This window comes from Phodopus roborovskii, unplaced genomic scaffold, assembly GCF_943737965.1.
Source record: "Phodopus roborovskii unplaced genomic scaffold, PHOROB, whole genome shotgun sequence".
Taxonomy (NCBI): domain Eukaryota; kingdom Metazoa; phylum Chordata; class Mammalia; order Rodentia; family Cricetidae; genus Phodopus; species Phodopus roborovskii.
In genome coordinates, this window is record NW_026126567.1 from 12,427,350 (window position 1) to 12,448,108 (window position 20,759).

Sequence of the window (20,759 nt, forward strand, 5' to 3'; positions counted from 1 at the left end):
TAGTGTGAATACACACGCAACTCCTCGCGCATGCCCTGTATGTCTGTGCACATACATTACCTGATCATCTAGCGAAAGTGTGGATTCTGACCCTACAGGTCCAGAGTGGGATCTGAACTTTAATGATTCTCTCTGCTGGTGCTGGCCTGCTGACCTACAGATCTTACTTTTAAGTATTTAACCTGCATGGCTCTTACCATACTTTGCTATATTCCCTCCAGAGTAGGATGAAATGCTTTATTCTTTAAGGGAAACCAAAAGAATACATCATCATCTTATACTGATAATGACTAAACTGTGTGTGCATGTGTGTGTGTGTGCCCATGAGAGAGTGTGCGTGAACTTACAGCGAGAACCAAAACTCAATTCAAATCCTACAGAAGTATTCCACAGGGTCATAACATAAGAATGAATTTTCCAAACAAACAAAACCCGCCAGCGTATGTGACAAGTCAGAATTGCTCTCACACAACCAGGTTTGGTTTATTCAACCTTTTTAGACTAGTACCGAGAGCTGATAAAAACATAAAGAACGGAGAGGTTATATAAACAGCCTGATAAGCAACATCACAGTCCTGCATGAGGTGGAATTCTCGTCTTAGCCTTTCCCATGCCTCGCCTACCTCCCACCTCCCCGATCAGGCCCTAGACTAGAAGGTCCTTGAGAGTCCTTGCTAGAGTTTGGAAGGAGACTGTCCCTCCTGGACATCTGAACACTTGTTCCCAGCTGCTGGCTCTGCTTGGGGAGGCCGAGGAACCGCAGTCTAATTAGCAGGACGGGTGGAAGACGATCTCTTCTCCTGTGTTGGCCTGCTAGCTCTGCTCCCTAATCTGTACACGAAGGAAGCCTCTCTACAAGCTCCTGTTATCCTTCCTTCTCCACCATGAAGGACTGTGCAACACTGTGGGCCCTTAGGCTGAGCTGGGGCATTCTGACACAGCTATGGGCAGCGTGACTAACACAGTTGTAAGTAACAGATGTTCTGGAGCAATGAATTGACAAACCTGGCTTTCCTAAGCCTGGATGTTTCCTGACTGCAGACCTGTGGGCACTGTGAAATCCCAGCACTTTCCTGTATGACAACCACAACCTCCTCCAGCTCTTTGAACAGGGGAGGTTTACAAAGCCACCCAGCAGACAACCGTGCCATAGAATAACCTTTGAGGGATTCCTGGCTTAGAAATCATACATTTACAGCCTACGCTTTTTATATACACTTCCTATTCTCCACGAGGCACGCGGTATGAGATGGGGTCTCTCTGACACAGCCTTCGCTTTATTTCAGTTTTTTTTTTTTCCAGACTTACTATTTTAGGAAGGAGGAAAAAAAGAACGTGGTGGGTAGAAGTTGAAATGGAAGGTGACGGTCAAAGCAGGAACGGAAGAAATGATTTTGCTGAATCATCCTTTCACGGTGTTGGTGGGAGTAGAGAATGTGGGGGTGCCCCCCTTGCCACAGAAGTAACTGAACTCAAGTCATCCACGGTGACCCCAGAGAAAGATAACAGACGGGCTGGAAGCCTCTGGAAAATTCCTCCCACCCCAGCTGCATCTCTGTCCTGGCCTGACGTGACAGATGCTCTTTGCTCTAATTCTCACAGTGCCAGGACACATCACAGTATTTAGCGGAGGGGACCTTTATACCACTTTCTAGTATTTTTAGCGCAGGGCTTTTGGAAATGACTTGCTATTTTTAAGACAAACGTTCCTTGCTTCCGTAGCACACTTTGAATGGAGGAGGTTAAAGACAGTCTCTGATATTTGGGATGAATGACTTGGGTGAAAAAAAAAAATCTGCCCCTTTTTTCACTTACGATTTTACAGGAGCATTTCACAAGTTATTTTTACATACAGAACAGAAAGAGAGAAATAAGCCACTGGGTCAATAAGAAAGAAATAAGCAGTCGTCTTTCACCGCTGTGCCAAATTCCGGGAAGGTCACCTTCAGGAGAGAAGGAGTCGCTTAGGCTCGTGGTTTAAGGGAAACTACGGTCCGTGGAAGGTAATAGGGGTGGGAGGTGAAGTGGCTGTCCATCAGGTCCACTTCCGGTCCAATCAGAAATCAGAGACGGAGAGATGCCGGTGCTCAACTCTTAACCCATTTCCCCTTTTCTATTCAGTCTGAGATCCCAGCACGAGGGATGGAGCCACCCACACTTAGGGTGGGTTCTTCACACATCGCAGATACACCAGGCGGTGTCTCGCGGTCCATTCTAAAGCCAGTCAGATTAAACACCACAGCCACAAACAACAGACTACAGTGTCCCAGGCGCTGGGTGCCCATTGTTTGAGTGATTGCTCTGCGTGAAGTACAGGATGTGTGCTTTGCTTGAATTTCCTCACAGCCCTTCTCCACGCAGTGGATGCAAGCAGAATGAACAGCCTTGAAACAGATGACGACTATAGGATACATGTCCAGTAAACATCTGCCCAGAATTCTGTTACGGGTTGAATTATGTTCCTCCCCGATTCATCTGTTTTAGTTTTTAATCCTCAGCATTCAGATTGTTGCCATATTTGGAAGTAGGGTCACTGCAGATGTAATTAGTTAAATGACTATACTGGAATAGGGTGGTCCCTAAATCTGGTATGACTGATACCCTTATAAAAAGAAAGCTCTCTCTCTCTCTCTCTCTGTGTGTGTGTGTGTGTGTGTGTGTGTGTGTGTGTGTGTCTCCCCTTTCCTGTCCTTCACAAATTCCTTTTTTCTTTTTCTCGTCATTACTGGGGTGGGGTGGGGGGTTGACCCTAGGGCCTTTAGTGTGTTAGGCAAGTTCTTTACACTGAGCTACATCTCCCCTACATGTCCATTCTTTTATTTTTTTTATTAAGAAAATATTAAGACAGTATCTCACTAAGTTGTTTAAACTGGCCTTAAACTTACTTTTTAGCCAAGGTAAACCTTGAAATGCCTCAGATTCCTGAGTGTTTGGGATTGAAGACCTTCCTCACCAGAACAGGTTTGAATTTAAACAAACATCTTAATTGTATATATGAATGAAGTTTGTTAAAAATATATAGACTAAAAAAATATATACTAACTCCTCTGAAGAGAGGCCTTGGAAAAATTATACAGGAGAACCAGATAAAGAAAATGTCCAGGCTCACTAGTACTCAAAGGAGTGAAAAATCTAAGCTAGAGGGTTGGTCATTAGATTGAAAGAGAAATATACATGTGTCGGAAGATATGATAAGTGGAAAGCTAGAAGAAAGATCTGACCTGAAACTCAGATCAAGAAGCCTGAAGTCTCCCAGCTACCCTCTGTTTCTGAAAACATTGGAAGGAATGCTAGTCATGGACTCATGCTAAAGCTTCTAAGCCTCTCACCGTAAAAAGAAGTTGGTCATCTTTTGGTCTCAAGTCGACTTACCTTGAGAAAGTGGGTTTTGATCTTCCCACAGTGCTTGCCCATCTGCTCTCTGACGGGGGAGTAAAGCAGGTCTTTGGCAGCAATGCGGGCATATGCTACTCTCTTGTTGTTACTGAGCATCCAAATGAAGACATCCGGGATCGTGTGCTGTGGCTGTGTGGAGGAGGGAAATGATCGGATAGGTTGGTATTTAATGGATGCGTTTCTAGAGTTTACCTATCCCCAAAGACCCCTTCTTCTGCAAACAGAAGATAGAAGAAAACAATGTAGGTATTTAAACATCTGTACAAAGCAGTCACTGAAGTACCACTTCCTTGAGAAGAAATCATCTTGGCCGTGAGGTAGTGACTCCCATTGTGTTTGCTGGGCCTGGTTGGGGCATCCTTTGCCCCTATGGTTCTCGCTATGCCAAGCGAATGCATTTCTACCGATTTCTTTCTCAGTGTAGATACTGACTTAGCTTCAAAGCATTAGATTTCTTCAGAGCAACATTGCCAGAAAGTTCCGATGAAAAGAACAAAAGTGAGCTAATGCCTTTGAACCATTTCCCAGTTGCTTTTAGGAAAGCGAAAACAAATCTAGAGGAGCCTCGTGCCATGCCTGTGCCTGATCGAGTTGCCAAACAGCTGACTTCCATTTCAGCCACTGGAGACCCTCCACTAAACATTTAAAGTTTTAAAAATTGAGCTATTCAACAAGAAAAGGCAGGTTTCCATTTCAAGTGTTCCATGATCTTGTGTTTGAAATGTACATTTCTGGACCGGTGTCACTACCAAACCAGGAGGCACAGTGATTTGAGTTGGAAGTAAATGCTCTGTCTTGCTCACCCTTGACATACATATTTGATACTGAAAAGGGTTATCCATCCATTCTATCTGTTATGGACCAAAGACAAAGGTAAGGGATTCTAGCCAGCTCACAAAAATGGCTTTGGCAGGCCTTGCCCTTCTCCCCCATCCCCTCCGCCATGCTTAAAGACAAAAAACAAACAAAGAAACAAAACTATTAGTTTATATTCCTAAAGCTAGCCACCAAGGTCTATTCCCTTATCTGGTCACTTCCTCCTCCTCAGGCTGACTACCAAGGTCCAGCTATCGAAGATTTGAAGTCCAGCGATTAGAGCCCCCTTGGACACGCCCAATTAACATGCCCAATTAAAATTAAAGACCTCATCCTAATACGGGGTTCCCCCTTTTACCTTTATAAACTGCCATTTTCCTGTGTGTCCTGTCTGTTTCCTCTCTATCCAGGGGCAGTGCTTTGTCCATCCACGACAAATATTCCTGCTACCTTGACCTTGTTCCCTTCTCCTTCTCCCCCTTCCTGTCTTTGTCTCTTTACTCACTGTCCTTTGTCCCTCTGGGGTTAATACATCTCTTTGTGCTGAGAATGTGAGCCAATACCTTTCCTTTCAAAAGGATAGTCGGTTGACAGAAGTTTCTGTCCCACCCCATCCTGCCGCAGTTTAGTGGAAAATAAATACACAGAGACTTATATTAATTATAAACTGCTTGGCTGATGGCCTGGGCTTCTTATTGGCTCTCTTAATTATTAGCCCATTTCTATTTATCTGTATATCTCAACATGGTCTTGGCTTACCTGCCTCTTTCTTCCTCAGCAGCTACATGGTGTCTCCCTCTTGACTCACACCCTGCGTCCTTCTTCCCATAATTCTCCTAGTCTGGTAGCCCTGTCTATACTTCCTGCCTGGCTACATTCTGCCTGTCCATTGGCCAAAACAGCTTTATTCATTAACCAGTAAGAGAAACACATATTCACAGCATACAGAAGGATATCCCCCAACAAATAGTCTTGCAGACACATGCTGGACAGTTACAGACAGGAAGACCCCAATCCCAATTCAAACCTTCCATGTTCCTCATAAAACCCTCTTGTCAACTGTTTTTGACATTACCTGTCTCACTACTTAATGTACTTCCAGGGAACAAATAATAGGAGAGAGGACCATCATGTTCCCCAACAGCATTCCCCACGAAATCCAGTGCAGAAAGTATGCCCACAGCTGTAGGCTTCAAGAAAGATCTGGTATTCGACAGGATCAAATATGATATCTCTTAGAGATCATTCTAGAAGATACCAGTAAACATCCCTTGCTTTAAAATGGAATGCTGTTTGATCTTCATTGAACAGGAGTTTAACTACTCTCATGGTTGAAAACCTAATGAAGTCCCCAACCTCGGCGTCTTATTTGGACTTTTCTTGTGTTATGGGGCATGCGTTTCATTCTGCTGAGCACTGGCTTTATGAAAAGTCAATAAGCAATCTATGTTTCACCTAATTTCTTTTCCCATCACTAAGCAAACGAATGCTCAACTCACTCATTCCCTTCTCTGGGAAGATTTTTTTTCTCATGTGCCCAGAGAGATTTGTCTGAAGGGTCGATTACCTCATCCACAAGAAATCGAATCTTCTCTACAAAGCCCTGGGCTTCACAGATCATCTCATCAACAGATAACTTTTTCTTCTGTTGTTGAATGACCCCTTTGGCTTCCTTGGCCATTGCCTCCTAAAAAAAAAAAAAAAAAAAAAAAAAAAAAAAGACAAGAGTTGGTGTAGATCTTTCTAGAAGTCTGGTGAACAAACATTGCACTGTGGCTGGAGTGTCCTGAAGGTGAAGGTGTTTGCCAACTTCATACAAGGACTGTTTTGAGTCTGACATTGTGTACATTGACCATTGACTAGAAATTATGTAGGAATGTGGAGACGGTAGATACCATCTCCTCTGGTAGATAGATGAGATGCTGAGACCTAGAAAGTGAAGAAACTTGTCCCAGTCACATGACTATGAGACAGTAGCTGAACTAATCTTCGCAGTGCTTAATAACAGCTGTAATAACGGCTGCTACACTGTTATTACTCTATGCCACGCATGCTACACTGTGTTATTACTCTTTGCCACACATGCTACAGTGTGTTATTACTCTATGCCACGCATGCTACACTGTGTTATTACTCTATGCCACACATGCTACACTGTGTTATTACTCTATGCCACGCATGCTACACTGTGTTATTACTCTATGCCATGCATGCTACACTGTGTTATTACTCTATGCCACGCATGCTACACTGTGTTATTACTCTATGCCATGCATGCTACACTGTGTTATTACTCTATGCCATGCATGCTACACTGTGTTATTACTCTATGCCACGCATGCTACACTGTGTTATTACTCTATGCCACGCAATATTCTCTCATTGCCCCTCTTAGTGACCTTAGGAGGTGGGTACCATTATTTCCATTTTAAGGTGAGAAAAAAGTCACACGCAGCTCCTGGTCCTTTTCTCCAGCTCAGTCTGAATGTGTCTCTTCCAGTCCAAGCTACCCTCTGGGAAGCAGGAAGAGTCACTAGACACAATTATTTTATAACCCAGACACGATAGCACACTTCTGTACCCCAGTGTTTGGGACGGGAGAGTCAGTAGTTTAAGGTCATCCTGGTGAATTTGTGTTGCCAACTAAAATGAAAAGTTTCTACAGAGGTTTAACAAGAGAAAAGACCCACCCTGGACGTGGATAGCATCATCCGTGGGGCTGGATCTTAGGCTTAATAAAAATGTGGAGGTCCTCTGAACCCTGCCACCCCACTTCCTTGACTTCATGACCTGTGGAGATGTGGCAAGTCCAAGTTATAGCATTAACCTTTCAAACCCTGGGCCAAAATAAATCTTTCCCCTTATAACATCGTTCCCTGTGGTGAGAAAAGTAAGAGATATAAGGCACTATTAAGATGCCTCCATGATGGGTTGGACACAGGGGCGATGGGCAACAGAGAGAAGGCCACCAGGGGGCCAGAGCGGAAAGATCTCACAGGTGATGGGAGCTCCCTAGGACATGGGGGGGGGTCAGAAAAGGAATGTTCTGGAAAGAAAGGTGAAGGAAGAAGTTAGGCACCTGTGTTTAGTCTCTGGAACTGGATTGGCTAGTTGTGATCTCTTTAAAAAAAAAATCTTCCCGAATCCTGCTCATGCCTTTAATATGTCCCCCAAAGTCAAATACTGAGAGGTTCTTCTTGGCATAATTGTCACAGTATCACTCAAATGTCCCTCGCTGCTATTGCTGGGACTGAGAACTCAAGGTCAAGTATTTCAGGATCTGACTTGGACTGGTATTTCTCAGCTGACACTCATTCAACTAAGGCTGAGCATCTGTTAGGTAACTTTAAACATCCACAAGCATGGTACCAGTGGGCAGGACACAGAAGGAACTGGGTGTTTCCTGTCCTCAATCTTCTGGCAGCCCTTAACACAAACCACGATGAGGACCCGAGGAGGGGAGAATTGTCACCTCATCTTTTAGCTTCTCGGTTTGTGAGAGAGCCATCAAGGTGAAAGAATCTAACGACATAGCCTTAAAAAATAGTGCCAAAAAAAAAAAAAAAAAAAAGCTGGGGGTGGTCACGATTGCTTTTAATCCCAGCATTTTGGACACAGAGGCGGGCAGATCTCTGAGCGTTCAGGGCCAGCCTGGTCTACAGAGCGAGTTCCAGGACAGGCTCCAAAGCTACAGAGAAACCTTTCTCAAAAACAAACAAACAAACAAACAAACAAAAACAAACAAAAAAAAAAAAACAAAGCAAGACAAAAACCAAACAACGAAACGGGCACCATGTGCAATTCGTGCTGAGGCCAGCAGAGGGCATCAGATCCTCCAGAGTTACAGGCAGTTGTGAGCCTCTGCATGGGTGGGAGCTAAGAATCGAAGCTAGGTCCTCTTGAAGAGCATCCCTTTCTCCTAACCACCCAACCATTTCTCTAGCCTGGGTCTAACAGCTTTAAGAAAATGCGGATTTCGGGAAAAATAAGGGGGGATTCCAGCTCATCCTTAGGAATCCCGAGTAAATGCGAGTTCCTTTACCCACCGCAGGCTCTTTCCCACCGCCGTCTCTGCCTTGTCCTTGTCTGGCCTCCGACCTATGTGTCATCCATGAGGTTTATTTTTAGCGCTCATACTTTAACTCTGTTCAAAATATAAATAGCTTTTTCACATACCAGCTCTTGCCAGCAGAGCGTGAGTCGTTTCTTATCTAACGCAGTCTGGTTCAACATCTTCGGTTTCTTTTCTGCTTCAGAGATAAAGGCACTGGAAAAGAATATCCGTTTTGCAACCTACTTAGTAAAAATCTATTTGTGTGATCCCAGAGATTTGCAAAATCCAGTTCCTTTGTCACAATGGAAAGCTGATAGAGCCACAGAACTGAGGTTTTTGATTTAGGGTTAAACAATGGTGTGCTCACATTTCCAATAGAAAATAGAAAAAAAAAATCATACCCAGTCATACCCAGACCCTGTGCTTGTGTAGTCTTGGGAATTTATGAATTTCACTTTCTTTCAATACGAACCCATCACAGCTGCTATCAAAATTTGTAGCAAGTTTACATAAACTAATACAGTTCTCTAACTTACATAGCAAGACTTTTGTAAAATGTTACATACCAAGCAGTTACTTTAGAAATAAGACTGTGATATGTGCCCATCTTCTTGAAGAGTAATATTTTTGTAATGAAATTTTAAATGTGTCAAAAAGGAAATAGAGGCTACGAATGCAATTCAAGAAGAAATGTAAATGCCCCAAAACTCTTAAGGAAGTAACATTGTCTGCAGCGATGACTTAAATGATATTAAAACCAATGCTACTTCATTTATAAAATTAATATTTTGCAAAATGAGTGGTGGTGTGGGAGAGTACAGAAAAGTGTTTGCTGCTATAGAAGTAACTGATTATTTCCTGCAAACTACCTAATAACACCTACGAATATTTTAACATATTCATAATTTGATTTAAAAAATTACACTAGAATTCTTGACCCTTGGAAATAGTGGAATGATTTTGCAAGGATATTTTTATTTGTTTTAGTAATAATCTAAGTGGAACAGTAAAAAATTGTTAAAGACAAATTAAATGTATTATAACATATCTATTTGTAAAGATGCCTATGTTGTATTGCTGAGTGTAGAAGTAACCTGCTGGACAAATGTTGCTATCACTGTGAAGAAATGAAGTGTCCTATGAGTGTTTATATGTAAGGATGTGTGTCTGCAAAGGCAGGAAATACCAGTCCAGGAGGACAAATTAATCTCTCTTCTCTGAATGTAGGAATATAGAGAAAATTGAAAATGTTATTTTTAATGTCATATCCACAATAGAACTATGGAATGTGGAATATAGATGTACACATTATACAATAAATGTAATACCTTTGGGGTGAAAACTACCACAAAGGAAACTTACAAACAGGAGTGTAAGATGAGAGACCCCCATACCTGCACTCTGCCTGGTACCTATTGGAAACCTGGGCAGATTCTCTTTGGGGATACTATTAAAGAAACATTTCCTGTTTCTGTTTATGGAGAACAAGAGGATTATATCCGGAGATGGGAATACTCTTGATGCATTCCTGTGTTTGCTAGAAGTATGGGAATCCCATCCAGAAGTAGACACATTGCTCCTTAGGTTCTCTCCTGTCACACAGACGCTAGTGGAAAGACATTTTCTCTGCATCACAATTTGGGTGAGTGATAAGGAATGAAACACATTCCTTCTCTTAAACTGTGCACAACCTGGTCACCTCCTTGCTGTAGAGGAAACCCCAGAAGACCAACTGCTCAGCCAGGAAAGGAGCAGGGGGCAGGAATTCAAATCTGACCTTGGGTCCAACCTGCTTTCTCAGACCTGCAGTTAGCAACTATCAAACTACAGTTTTAATCATCAACACCCATGGACGTTCCTTCCTTCAGTTGACTGGAGCCGTGAAGACAAGGGGGGACCATTAGTTCTTACCCTCAAGTAACCCCTAGTGTAGAAGAGTTATTGGGCTATTACTTGCTTGCCAATACTCTCCTCCATGAGAGATGAGGTTATGAAGCATTTTAAAGATGCTTCAAGGGAATTATAGACAACACTTGGCTCACAGCGGGACTAGTGTTGAAAAATGAAAGCAAATAAAGAGAGCATAAACACCACATTTATTTCTTTGTTTACATATGTGTGTATTATATGTGAAGATAGAATTATACACACGAATTCACACACAGCAGAATATCTGGTGTATCTACTGCTGTCTCCTGATTTTTACTTCTATATAATTTAATCCCCACTAGCTTTCTTAGTAATTCTATTGTTAGCAAATTCTCATTTTTGCTTGTCTTGACTGAGCTAGTTTTAGGAGATGCTTTAAGCTGCTCCCACATTGGACAAGCTGCCCCTAAAGACCCTGAGAGAGCCCTCCCTACTGCAGAATCCCCCTGCTGTTAATGCAGGCTGCACTGGAGACTTGGTTCAGTCAAGACCCATTGTGCTTTCCAAAGACCCATTGTGCTTTCCACCTGACTGACATTCTCTCCGACTCCTCTCGTCTGTTCATCTTGATAAGAGTAAAGGGTTGAGGCTGGCCCAAGAAGAACTGAACTCTGTAGATAACCAAATGAGTGACTTGGGAAGTGGCTCCTTCCTGGCGGGGCCGAGAGATGCCATTATCCCAGGTTACCCAGGGAGTCCTGTGCTCAAAAACCACTTCTGCGTTCCTGATACATACAAGGTGTGATGTGATAACACTGTGACAAGCCACTAGGTTTGAGGGCGAATTGTTACTCAGCAATAGGTCGCTATACCCTGCTTTTAAAGGCTCATATTATATTGTCTGCCACCTGAAATAAAAGTCCTTAGTTGAGATTTTTTAATCAATTAATAGAGCATTATCATTTAATCAATCGACAGAGCATTCTGCACCTAATTGCCACACAGTTGTTAAGTATCTACCGAATGTAAAGTGCCTTGCTGGGAGCTGATGCTGGGATGACTTCTTCCATAAAGAATCTCAGCTGCGCGCCTGTTAATGTTGGCTTCTCCCTTTGGTTTATGTTGTAGTTGTCTAAGTATCAGGAGGGGATACAGCACTTTAGAGTGCCCACCCATCCATGTGTATGTGTGTGTGTGTGTGTGTGTGTGTGTGTGTGTGTGAGAGAAAGAGAGAGAGAGAGAGAGAGAGAGAGCAGCTGACAGCTGATTCCTCAAGGTCCTTAAAAGCTGAGTCCATCCGAGCTGTCTGATGCTGTTACCCACCTGCTTTGACTGATGAAGGCGCAGAGCACGGTCTTCATCTTCTCTTCTGGCGCCTCCTCTGAAACCTTGACCAGCTCCCTGACTTCTTCTATCCCTTCTTCCTGGAGACAAATACAGAGCTGTGGGACTCGTGGGAAAGGCCACTGACTGTCACATCCCAGAAACAACAGTCGCGCGGCTGTGTCACTGTGGTTTTGGCGAGGCAGGAAGAGCCCCCTCACCATCTTGAGCTTAGCCTGGAAGAACCGCTATATTCCTGCTTTGATCTACCCTCTCCTTAGGTCCAGATGAGCATTGCTGTATTACTGACAGCCATTATGTCCCAGGCCCATTCCTACCTAACTAAGCATCATACCATGTCACCCACCTTGTGGGAAACCTAATATCATGAGGAAATATTCCCTAATTTTAAAATTTATATGTTATTATAAAAAGTGTCAAAGTCAATATTTAAGTGAATTTTACAAAGTAATGTAACCCTCCTGACATTAAAAAATGACTCACTGTTTTGAGAATATCAGGTTTGGGGGACAGGGAACAGGGTAGGTTGGACAAAGCGGTGTCTATATGCTGATAACTTAATAGTCTTGCATTTTTCTTTGGGCCTAAGGCTAGGCTTCTACTCAGCATCCCAGGGGGAAATGGGGTCTGCAGGGAAATGCCAACATTCCTACTACTTTGCTAGAGTTTACAAAAGCTGCATTTCCTACCACCTGCCCAAATCTGGTGCCTTAGGACTCAGGCTCCATCCTCCAATACACAAAGAACAGGCATCCAATGGGGTAAGTAAGCTAAGGGTTTGAACTCTGACTTGGGCTACCTGGGTTCAAATCCAGGCTGCCACTTACTGGTAAACTAATCTCATTACACACAATTTCTCATTTACAAAATAGGAAATTAGCAGGAACCGTCTACACCACCACCATAAGGGGAATAAATGTAGTCATGGAAGCCAGCAAGGGCTGTTGACACTGAAAAGGGACTTAGAAGAACACTAAAGACTACTGTAGACTCTGGGGAATATTCTGGTTTGTTTTGTGATACACTGTATCTACTCTGTCTGAAGAATAAACAAGGCCAGCTTCTGGAAGTCTGTGGCCTCCACATTGTGTGAGCCTAGTCTAGACCTTTCCGGCTATTTCCAGGATCTAGCTTCTCAGCACCAAGAGTCCCACAGCTGGGGTACTACTTTACTTTACGGAGGAGAGAGATGCACGTTCTTTCCTTAGCGTAACTTCTAGGGGACTCAGGAGCCATCGGTGAGCCCACTGACAGTGAGTAGAGGACAGGAGACTTGTGGGTAGGAAGAAAATGAGAGTAGGGAAAGGGCTAGTTGAAGCCAGGATCTGTCAACTTTGTGAGATATCTTCCCCTCCTGCACTGGGCAGATAAGGAATCAGCCACTTCTTAGGTCCTGTAAGAGCAAAAGGCAGAGAGGGAACTCTGATCTGGATAGTTTGGTTTGAATTCCAGGGATTTTGTGTGACATTCTCATTCCTTGGGCTCCCCACAGTAGAAGCCATGAAACACAGTAGCCCCAGTTCAGTGACGCTTAACCTGAGGCCAAGACTCTGGTTGAATGGAAATGCATATCTTTATGCTAGTTTCCTCGTATGCCAATGAAGCCACCTACCAAGAGGTCAGCCATTTCCCCCAGCATGTTGGACCAGTGCAGTCTGAACGTCTGGTCTCCCCAGGAACTGGTGAAGGAGACGCAGGGCTTCTTGGCACCGAAAGGCAAATAGTTGTAATTTCTGTAAAGGCACATTAGATGTGGAAGTCAGTTGGTAACCAGTGGCTTTCAAGCATTTCCAGACATTTGTCATGTTTTCTGTGTTCTGTGGGGGTGCAGAAGGGTCGGGGAGCAACACTACTAATGCCATTCTTAGATCATAGTGGGATCTGTAAACAGTGAGAGCTATATGGCTACCACAAAAGGGTTAAGAGTCACCACCAGACCAATGTGGTGGTGCACATCTGATCCCAGCACCTAGAATGTGGATGCAAGAGGAGGAAGGAATTCAAAACCATCCTCAGCACAGGGTAAAGCTTAGAAATTATCCCCAGTGTGTAGAATGTACTGGGCAAACCTTCCTCAAAGGAGGCTTAAATTGATAAAGGAAAAGAACAATATTACTTTGTATCAATACATATTCTGAGCACATTGTATTGATCCATTGATAGGAATGAACTTTCTGGAAAAAAGAAAATCATATTATCAATGGGGATAAAGGTATACATCCCAATCTAAACCATCAGTTTGTCTCTCCATCCTTCCACTGATGCATTCACCCATCTATCCATCCATCCACCCACCTACCCGTCCATCCACACACCTATCCATCCATCCATGCATGCATGCATCCATCCATCCATCCCATACTTAGTGTTACCAGGCACCAGTGCCACTAATAGGGGTGATTTGCTTGGCTAGGAAGGAATAAGGCATATAAGCAACCAGCAAAGGTATGGAGCCCCAAGGAATGCCTGATGGTGGCAGTGAAATAAATATCCTTTAGTGCTGATAGGAAAAGGTCATTAACAGAATGAGATGGAAGTCAGAAAAGATAGGACTAATGTGTAGATTTGGTTCCCAAGGAGGGAGGAGGGGTTGGGTGGGTGTGGCGGTAGGGCAGGTACAAGCCAACACAACTGTTTGATGGTCAGGTTTTATCCTAGCCTCCCTGTAATTTTCTCACGAGCGTATGAGACTGTAAAGGGAAGTATGGATGGAAGGCAGAAGCAAATGCTCGATGGGTATGTGCTGATGTTTGAGAATGTGGACGTCGTTTAGAGAAACGGATTTATCGTGGTTTGGAGAGAGAGGGACAGAAATGGGGCAGACAGAGCCATAAGAGAGGGAGAGGGAGGAGGAGAAAGGGGAGCAGGAAGAAGAGCTAGGAGAGGGGAAAGGAGGGAGAGAAGGAAGGGAGGGGAGGGGAGGGGAAGACGGGAGGAGACAGAGAAATGGAAAGCACCGTAGAGGAGAGAAAAGGGAAGGGGAGGAAAACATGTTTTGAAAGCTAAAAATGAACATCCAATCTTTAGCCTGAAAGCCTGGATGTTCATTTTTAGCTCTCCAACCTAAATTTCTCTGGAAGTCTTTCAGAATTAGCAAAGGCCCCCTGTTCTGCTCTGTAAAATATAAACAGACCAGCAGGTGCCGGCTCAGAAAAGTAAGTCAAAGCGATTCTTGGTGGGGAACTGAAGTTGTCCTTTTAGCAGGAGAACAAGAAAGGCAAAAAGTCAGACACCGAAGCCCTCTCTGTTTTATCTCTAAAATCACCCACAATCCTGCATCTAAACAAGCACCCGCACACACAGTTGAATTCTGCTTGGTTGTTTTGTTTGCTTTTGCGTTGGGCTAGCTTGTGCTAATGGCACTCTGGGCCTTTGTCACTGTGGTTTTCAGTTTTGTTACTGTGTCTTCAAGGACCCGGCAGTTGAGCCTCATTGGGTGAACAAACCCCAGTGTAAATGGGAGAGCAGCAGACAAGATGCCTGCTTGCCTGCGGGATGTGAAGACCGCCAGGACAAACCATGCTGAGCACCAGCATGGTAGCTTGTGGCTTTGGGGGAGAATAAGCCTGTAATCCTGGGAATGTGATGATGAGCCGCCACTGGGTGCCACCTAGATTTTATTCCTCATCTCTACCTAGCACAGATTGTGTCAAATGCACACACTTTGTAAAACCAGAAATCCCAGAACATGTGCACAGTGGAATTTTATTAGTGGTAGCAGTCATGCATTGTGTGTGCGTTCATGTCTGTGTGTGCCCATGCATGCCCCCCCCTCTCTCTCTGTGTTTGTGTGTGTGTGTGTGTGGTGCTTCAGTTATAAAGTCAATGCATCCTCTGCCTCCCTGGCTCACTACTATACGGAGGAATTGAGAAATAAAAAGAAAGCTCCAAGGCGCAGGAAACCTCAAAGATCCCAGCATAACTTACATTGGTCAGCTTCAGCCAGCTGCCCAGTTCTAGCATGGAATCCATCCAAGGGCACCTGGACACTGTGTGCTCTAAACCCCTCCCATACAACAGGCCTGGGAGTCCCAGTGGCAGTCTACTATGGGACAGCCCATCCAGGCCGAGAACACCTGGGGACACAAGGCCCTCTGAGTAGTCCCAGTAGTCTTCCTGGGCTGCTGGCCCCAGGGGCAGGAACGCTGCCACTCTCCAGCTGCTGCAAATTAAAGTGTCTGTGACCCTGGAGGGCCAAAGAAAGCCCTCTGAAGGTGACCCATGGAAAGGCGGCAAGGTTCAGAAAATGCAGAGAATACCAAAATCCGAAAAGGAAAATAGCTAAAATGATTTTGATTTTACCCTATTTTGCCCAAGCGCTCATCTCTAACCCTGAAATCCCTCTCATCCTGTAAGATGTCATCTTCTCTATGAGTGTCTCAACTCTGTACTTCCTCCCAGGTAGAGTTACTCACCCATCCCTCCTCTCTGTTCCTATAGCATCCTGTGTCCACATCAACTCCTTAACTCACTGTAAACCAGATAGAGTGTCAGGTACCGAAATGGGCGAAGATGAGGTCCCTGCCCTTAAAGTGCTCAGTCTTACAGGCAAGAGAAACAGGTGAAACCATCATAGTCCAGCATGATTAGGGCTCACTGAGTCCCTAATAAGTACAGAAAGCGTAGTCAGACTTGGGACAGGGGAAAAGATCCTGGACCACAAGGGAAGCCAACAGGCAAGGTGTGGGCTTATTGCCAGGCAGTGAGGAGTGTGTTCAAAAAACCCAGGGGGCAGCAGAGGACAGTGCTCAGCTGTGGTCTTCCAGGAACATTAGATGGATGGATGGATAATCCATCTGAGGGAATGGCGCGCTAAAGCCAGGTAGACAAGTGTGCGTGCGTGCAAGTGTGTGTGTGAGTGTGTGTGTGTGTGTGTGTGTGTCCTTGAACACTTGGTGGTCACCACAGGCTTGTGCTGTTTTGGAAGGTTGGAAACGTTTTAGGAGGTGAAACCTCACTGGAGGAAGGATCACCGGATGTATTGCCTGGCCGCATTTCCTGTCCACTCTCTACAACCTGATAATAAAGGCCATGTGACCAGTTGCCGATCCTTCTTCATCATGGTGAACTGTACGCTTATGACTAGAAGACAAAATAAATGTTGCCTGAAGTTACTTTTGCCAGGTATTTTTGTCACAGCAATGACAAATACAATTAAGGAGACAAAAAAAAAAAAAAATACCCAAGATTTCTACTGAGTGGACATTATCATTTACTGGCTTTGGGCAGGACAGAAAATGGAGTACACTGCTCTTAGAGAGAACCTCACAACCTTCACTCTGTTCCAGGGGACTCAGCAGGCATCTGCTCTCACACACCTCACACAGACACAGACACAGTCTCTCCCTCTCTCTCTCACACACACACACATTTAAAATAAAATACATCTGTAAAATATCGAAAAGAAATACAACTGACAACCCCTGAACTGTGGGTTGGAAGACCCCGAGTGGAGGACTCTCTCAGAGGTGGGAAGCTTTTGAAAGACAGAAGTCTGGGGAATAGTTTACAAAGCGCACAAATGGGGGCGTCTGACCGGCCTTTTAGGAACAGGACTATCTGAGGACACAGACTGGGAAGTCGTTCCTAGGGGAAGGGTATGGGCTGTAAAGAGCAGAGGGTTAACAGGCAGTGGCATGGCCTTGATGTAGCTGTGTGGCGTCTCTAGATTCCAGTCTCCTCACATGTAGAGTGTGGGCAGCCATGTGCAACCAGGAAAACACATGGCATTAGCGATTACTCATGCGCATGACACAAGACGAGACAAGAAAAGTCTCGCGCATGTGCTTTCATTTCTTCTCCTGAGCAGAACCTGACGGTGCCTTTGAACCAACTCTACTTTTATTATCGGCTGAAATGTGCATGAATTAAAGAGTTGTGAAGCTGAGTATGGAGGCCCAGCTGTTTTCTAAGATGCTTGTCTCTAGTACCTTCCCATCACTCGTTAGTTGGTCAGTTACTGTGGCAAACTTAAGGTCAGAATTTACGCAGTCAATAATCCCACCAGGTCAAGTTCACTCCGTGGCACCCTGACCAGAAAGGTAACCATCAACCAGGTTTGGGCTGAATCTTAAAATCCTCTTCCTGGTTTACCACGCTCCTAAGCTGAGAGTAAAGGGCTTCATGCAAGGCAGCCATCATGGATGCTCTGCCTTTAGATGGGTTCCCTGGGTGGTGTCATTGCAGGGCTGAGGGTTTAATACAATGGTAGTTGTTCATACTTCCCCGTTCGCAACTTATTCCCAGCACTGAGATAAAGTTTGCCTTCCTTATTTGACTGAAAACTTGAATGAAACCGTCCCAGGGACTGGCAAACCTCTCACACGGTAGAAACTTTGTCCTCACTCGCCCTGTGTCCTCCTACCTGTTCCCCTCTGTCACCAGAGGCTTCTCCGGGTGTGTGGTGGAGGCCACGGAAATGACAGAGTCGTGGGCCACATCTTTTTCTCCTTCGTGCAACAGAGGAGTGGCGTCTTCTTCTGCCAGCTCAGCTGATTTCTTCTTACTGCCATGATGAGACCCTCCGTCAATCAGGTTCCCAAAGTTACCTTCAGGGATGATAGCAAATCGGGAGGGGCTGAGCATCAGCTACTGGATCAGTCAGCTGGGCATACCCACACGCTCTCCCAGTAAGGGCATAGGGTCTCAGGATAAAGGCAGAAAGAACAAACGATAGTGAACACGAAAATAAGATTGTCAACGACAAGGACGTCTTGTTTGTAAAAGCTACACATGTTGCAAATTAAGAAAGACAGTTAAGGAAAAGAAAATGCACTGGTGATTCTAAGTTTTTATAGCCATGATATTTTTTATGTATTTTAATTCTATTACATTATCTTGCGTGTGTGCATACACTCGCGAGCAAGTATGGAGGTCAGAGGACAACATGCAGGAGTCGGGGTCTCTCCTTCTATCTTTCCAGATGATCATCAGGCTTGGCACTACATGACTTTGCTCTCTGTGCTATGGGCACATTTAACGTCTTAGTGTATGTAGCCTACCAAGACTTGTCACAGAGACTTGAGAACTACCATTGCAGATATGCTAGTTTGTAATCAAGTTAAGAAAAGACTTCTTGCCTGAGTGCCCAAAGGCGACATCATGTTTTACAAAGTAAGAGTGCATTTGTATTGAAAGAGGTAGAGCATTTGTGGCGGGGGCAAGGGAGGGTTCCAACCAGGGCTGCTTCTGTGCTATACATGTCCTGGTATAAGATAATGTCTCCCCGACATTCACGGGGCCTGCACAGGCCTGCTCCAGTTGGGGGTCCTACAGCTTAAAGAAGAGGACACAGGCCCCCATCCCTAGCCCAGAAGCAATCTCAAATTGATAACTACTCTCACATGAAAACTTCATTCTCTCCAGGGAAGTCATACTGGGGAAACAAACTACTCTGAAGGCATCTGCTACTTCTTTGACTCATAATGCCATGTCAGGGCTTTTCATTTTTTTCCTGTTTTAAATTTAACCTTACTAATTCTTATTTTTATTTATGTATTTTTATTCTGTCTTTTTGCTCTTCAGGATATATATATATATATATATATATATATATATATATATATATTCAGTTTAGTGTTTTTTAATGGGATTCCTAAGAGTGAGAATGAATGGGTTTCTGTTACTTCGTGCTATCTCTTGGGCTCTTTTCCTTCTGTTTGCTTTGACCAATTGTGACGGGCTAATTTTTGTTTCATCATAGCATAGCAAATTATATTATACTATATTATTAATCCCTTAGAGGCCTGTTTGTTTTCTAATGAGAGACAAAAAGAAGGTGGATCCAGATGAGAGGGGGGGGAACTTGGAGTGGAGGGGAAGGAAATCAGAATCGGGATATAGTATGTGAGAAAAAAAAAATCTATTTTCAATAAATCAATAAAAGGGAAAAGTAGATAAAGCCCCTCTTGTCAGAGTTAACTTTCACAGTTCTAACAGACATCTGCACCCTGTGGACATGCAGACAGGGGCTCTGTGCCAGGTCCCCAGCTGTGAGGCTCAGGACTGAGACCCTTCTCTACTTCCTTCTGCCCTGTTACAACAGAACCGCCCAAATGTGAATCCATTCTTCTCTGACTGGAAGGGTCCTCTTAGCTGAGCTGCACATTAGCCAAGGAAGATGGCTAATTACATCTATCGAGTGTGTGATGTTTGCATCGATTCACCAACCCTTGCTGTTCTGTGAGGAGTTACTGTCTGTCCCATTTCATACATGAGGGAAACAAGACATGGAGAAATTAAGTCAGCCCAAAGTAATGGAAACAAGATTAGTAATCCAAGTCCCAGAACCCAAACCTATATCGACTACCATTAAACAAACAAATAGCAACAAAACCTATAGGAATAAATCTACTCTTTATGTGACATTGGGTAGACAGGAAACTGTCATTTCTTGTTGAGGCACCACCTACCATCTCCACCAAAGTACTTTATGTAAGGCATTAATTCATTTAGTCAAGAAATAAATGTGTCCCAAACATTGCATGTGTCTGCACTCACCAATAGACACTTCAAAGCTGATGGGCTTGTCTCCAATCTTCCGGTCAATCATGGTAGCTTCAAAAAAGGCTCCAAAGAGTAAAAATTCCTCATATTTTTCTGGTATAATCTACAGAGAGAAAAAATAGCTAGACAGAGCTGGCTTCCTTTTCTCACTAGAAAGCCCAGTTAATGGTCTAGTGTAATTTATAGATGCTTTAGTCTCTGTCACAGCTGGACATGCTATGTCTAGACACTAAGCAGACAGGCAGCAATCATGGCCAACAAACACAAGTCCAAAGGCAGCTAGCCACTGTCCGAAAACGGCACAGAATCACCCTAGAAAGAAGGCTGACTTCATGGCAAAAGGTAAGCTTGTGTGTCTTCCCGAGACACTTTGGAGGGCCCAGCACAGAACAGGTGTGTAGACCCAGAAATTCAAAGAAGAGCCACCGAGAGACACAGCGCTGAACCCTCGCACATGAGCATAACCGTAGATGAGGTGCTCACACACATTTATTATTCATTCCCTAGAACAACTTTGGGAGCGTGGAATCCGGACCATTCCCATTTTACAGGAAAGGAAACTGAAGGGATGGAAGCTTGTGTTGTTGAGTAACTTTGCCAGGAGTTTTGATCACAGACCCCGGGTTCTTTGAGCCTAACATGTGCTGGTCTGTAGTCAAAGTTTACTTCCTCAAATAATTAGAATGTAGACAAAAAGGCAGGGTGTTACACATAGGCAGAAGCACCACCAATCAACCCCATGTTTCTGGGGTGCTGCACACACCAAAGCTGTTGC

At 44.2% G+C, this 20,759-nt stretch overlaps 1 protein-coding gene across 1 annotated transcript in view; it reads right to left on the reverse strand.

The window, feature by feature from the left end:
* Positions 1-20,759, reverse strand: part of Fer1l6 (fer-1 like family member 6) — a 106,991-nt gene that overhangs the window by 60,394 nt on the left and 25,838 nt on the right. Inside the window, exons 11-17 of the mRNA XM_051202647.1 lie at positions 19,979-20,087; positions 17,844-18,027; positions 13,092-13,212; positions 11,459-11,559; positions 8,389-8,479; positions 5,780-5,899; positions 3,373-3,525 (exon numbers count right to left, since the gene is read on the reverse strand). Coding sequence (XP_051058604.1) covers positions 3,373-3,525; positions 5,780-5,899; positions 8,389-8,479; positions 11,459-11,559; positions 13,092-13,212; positions 17,844-18,027; positions 19,979-20,087 — 879 coding nt within the window. The remainder of the gene's footprint in view (positions 1-3,372; positions 3,526-5,779; positions 5,900-8,388; positions 8,480-11,458; positions 11,560-13,091; positions 13,213-17,843; positions 18,028-19,978; positions 20,088-20,759) is intronic.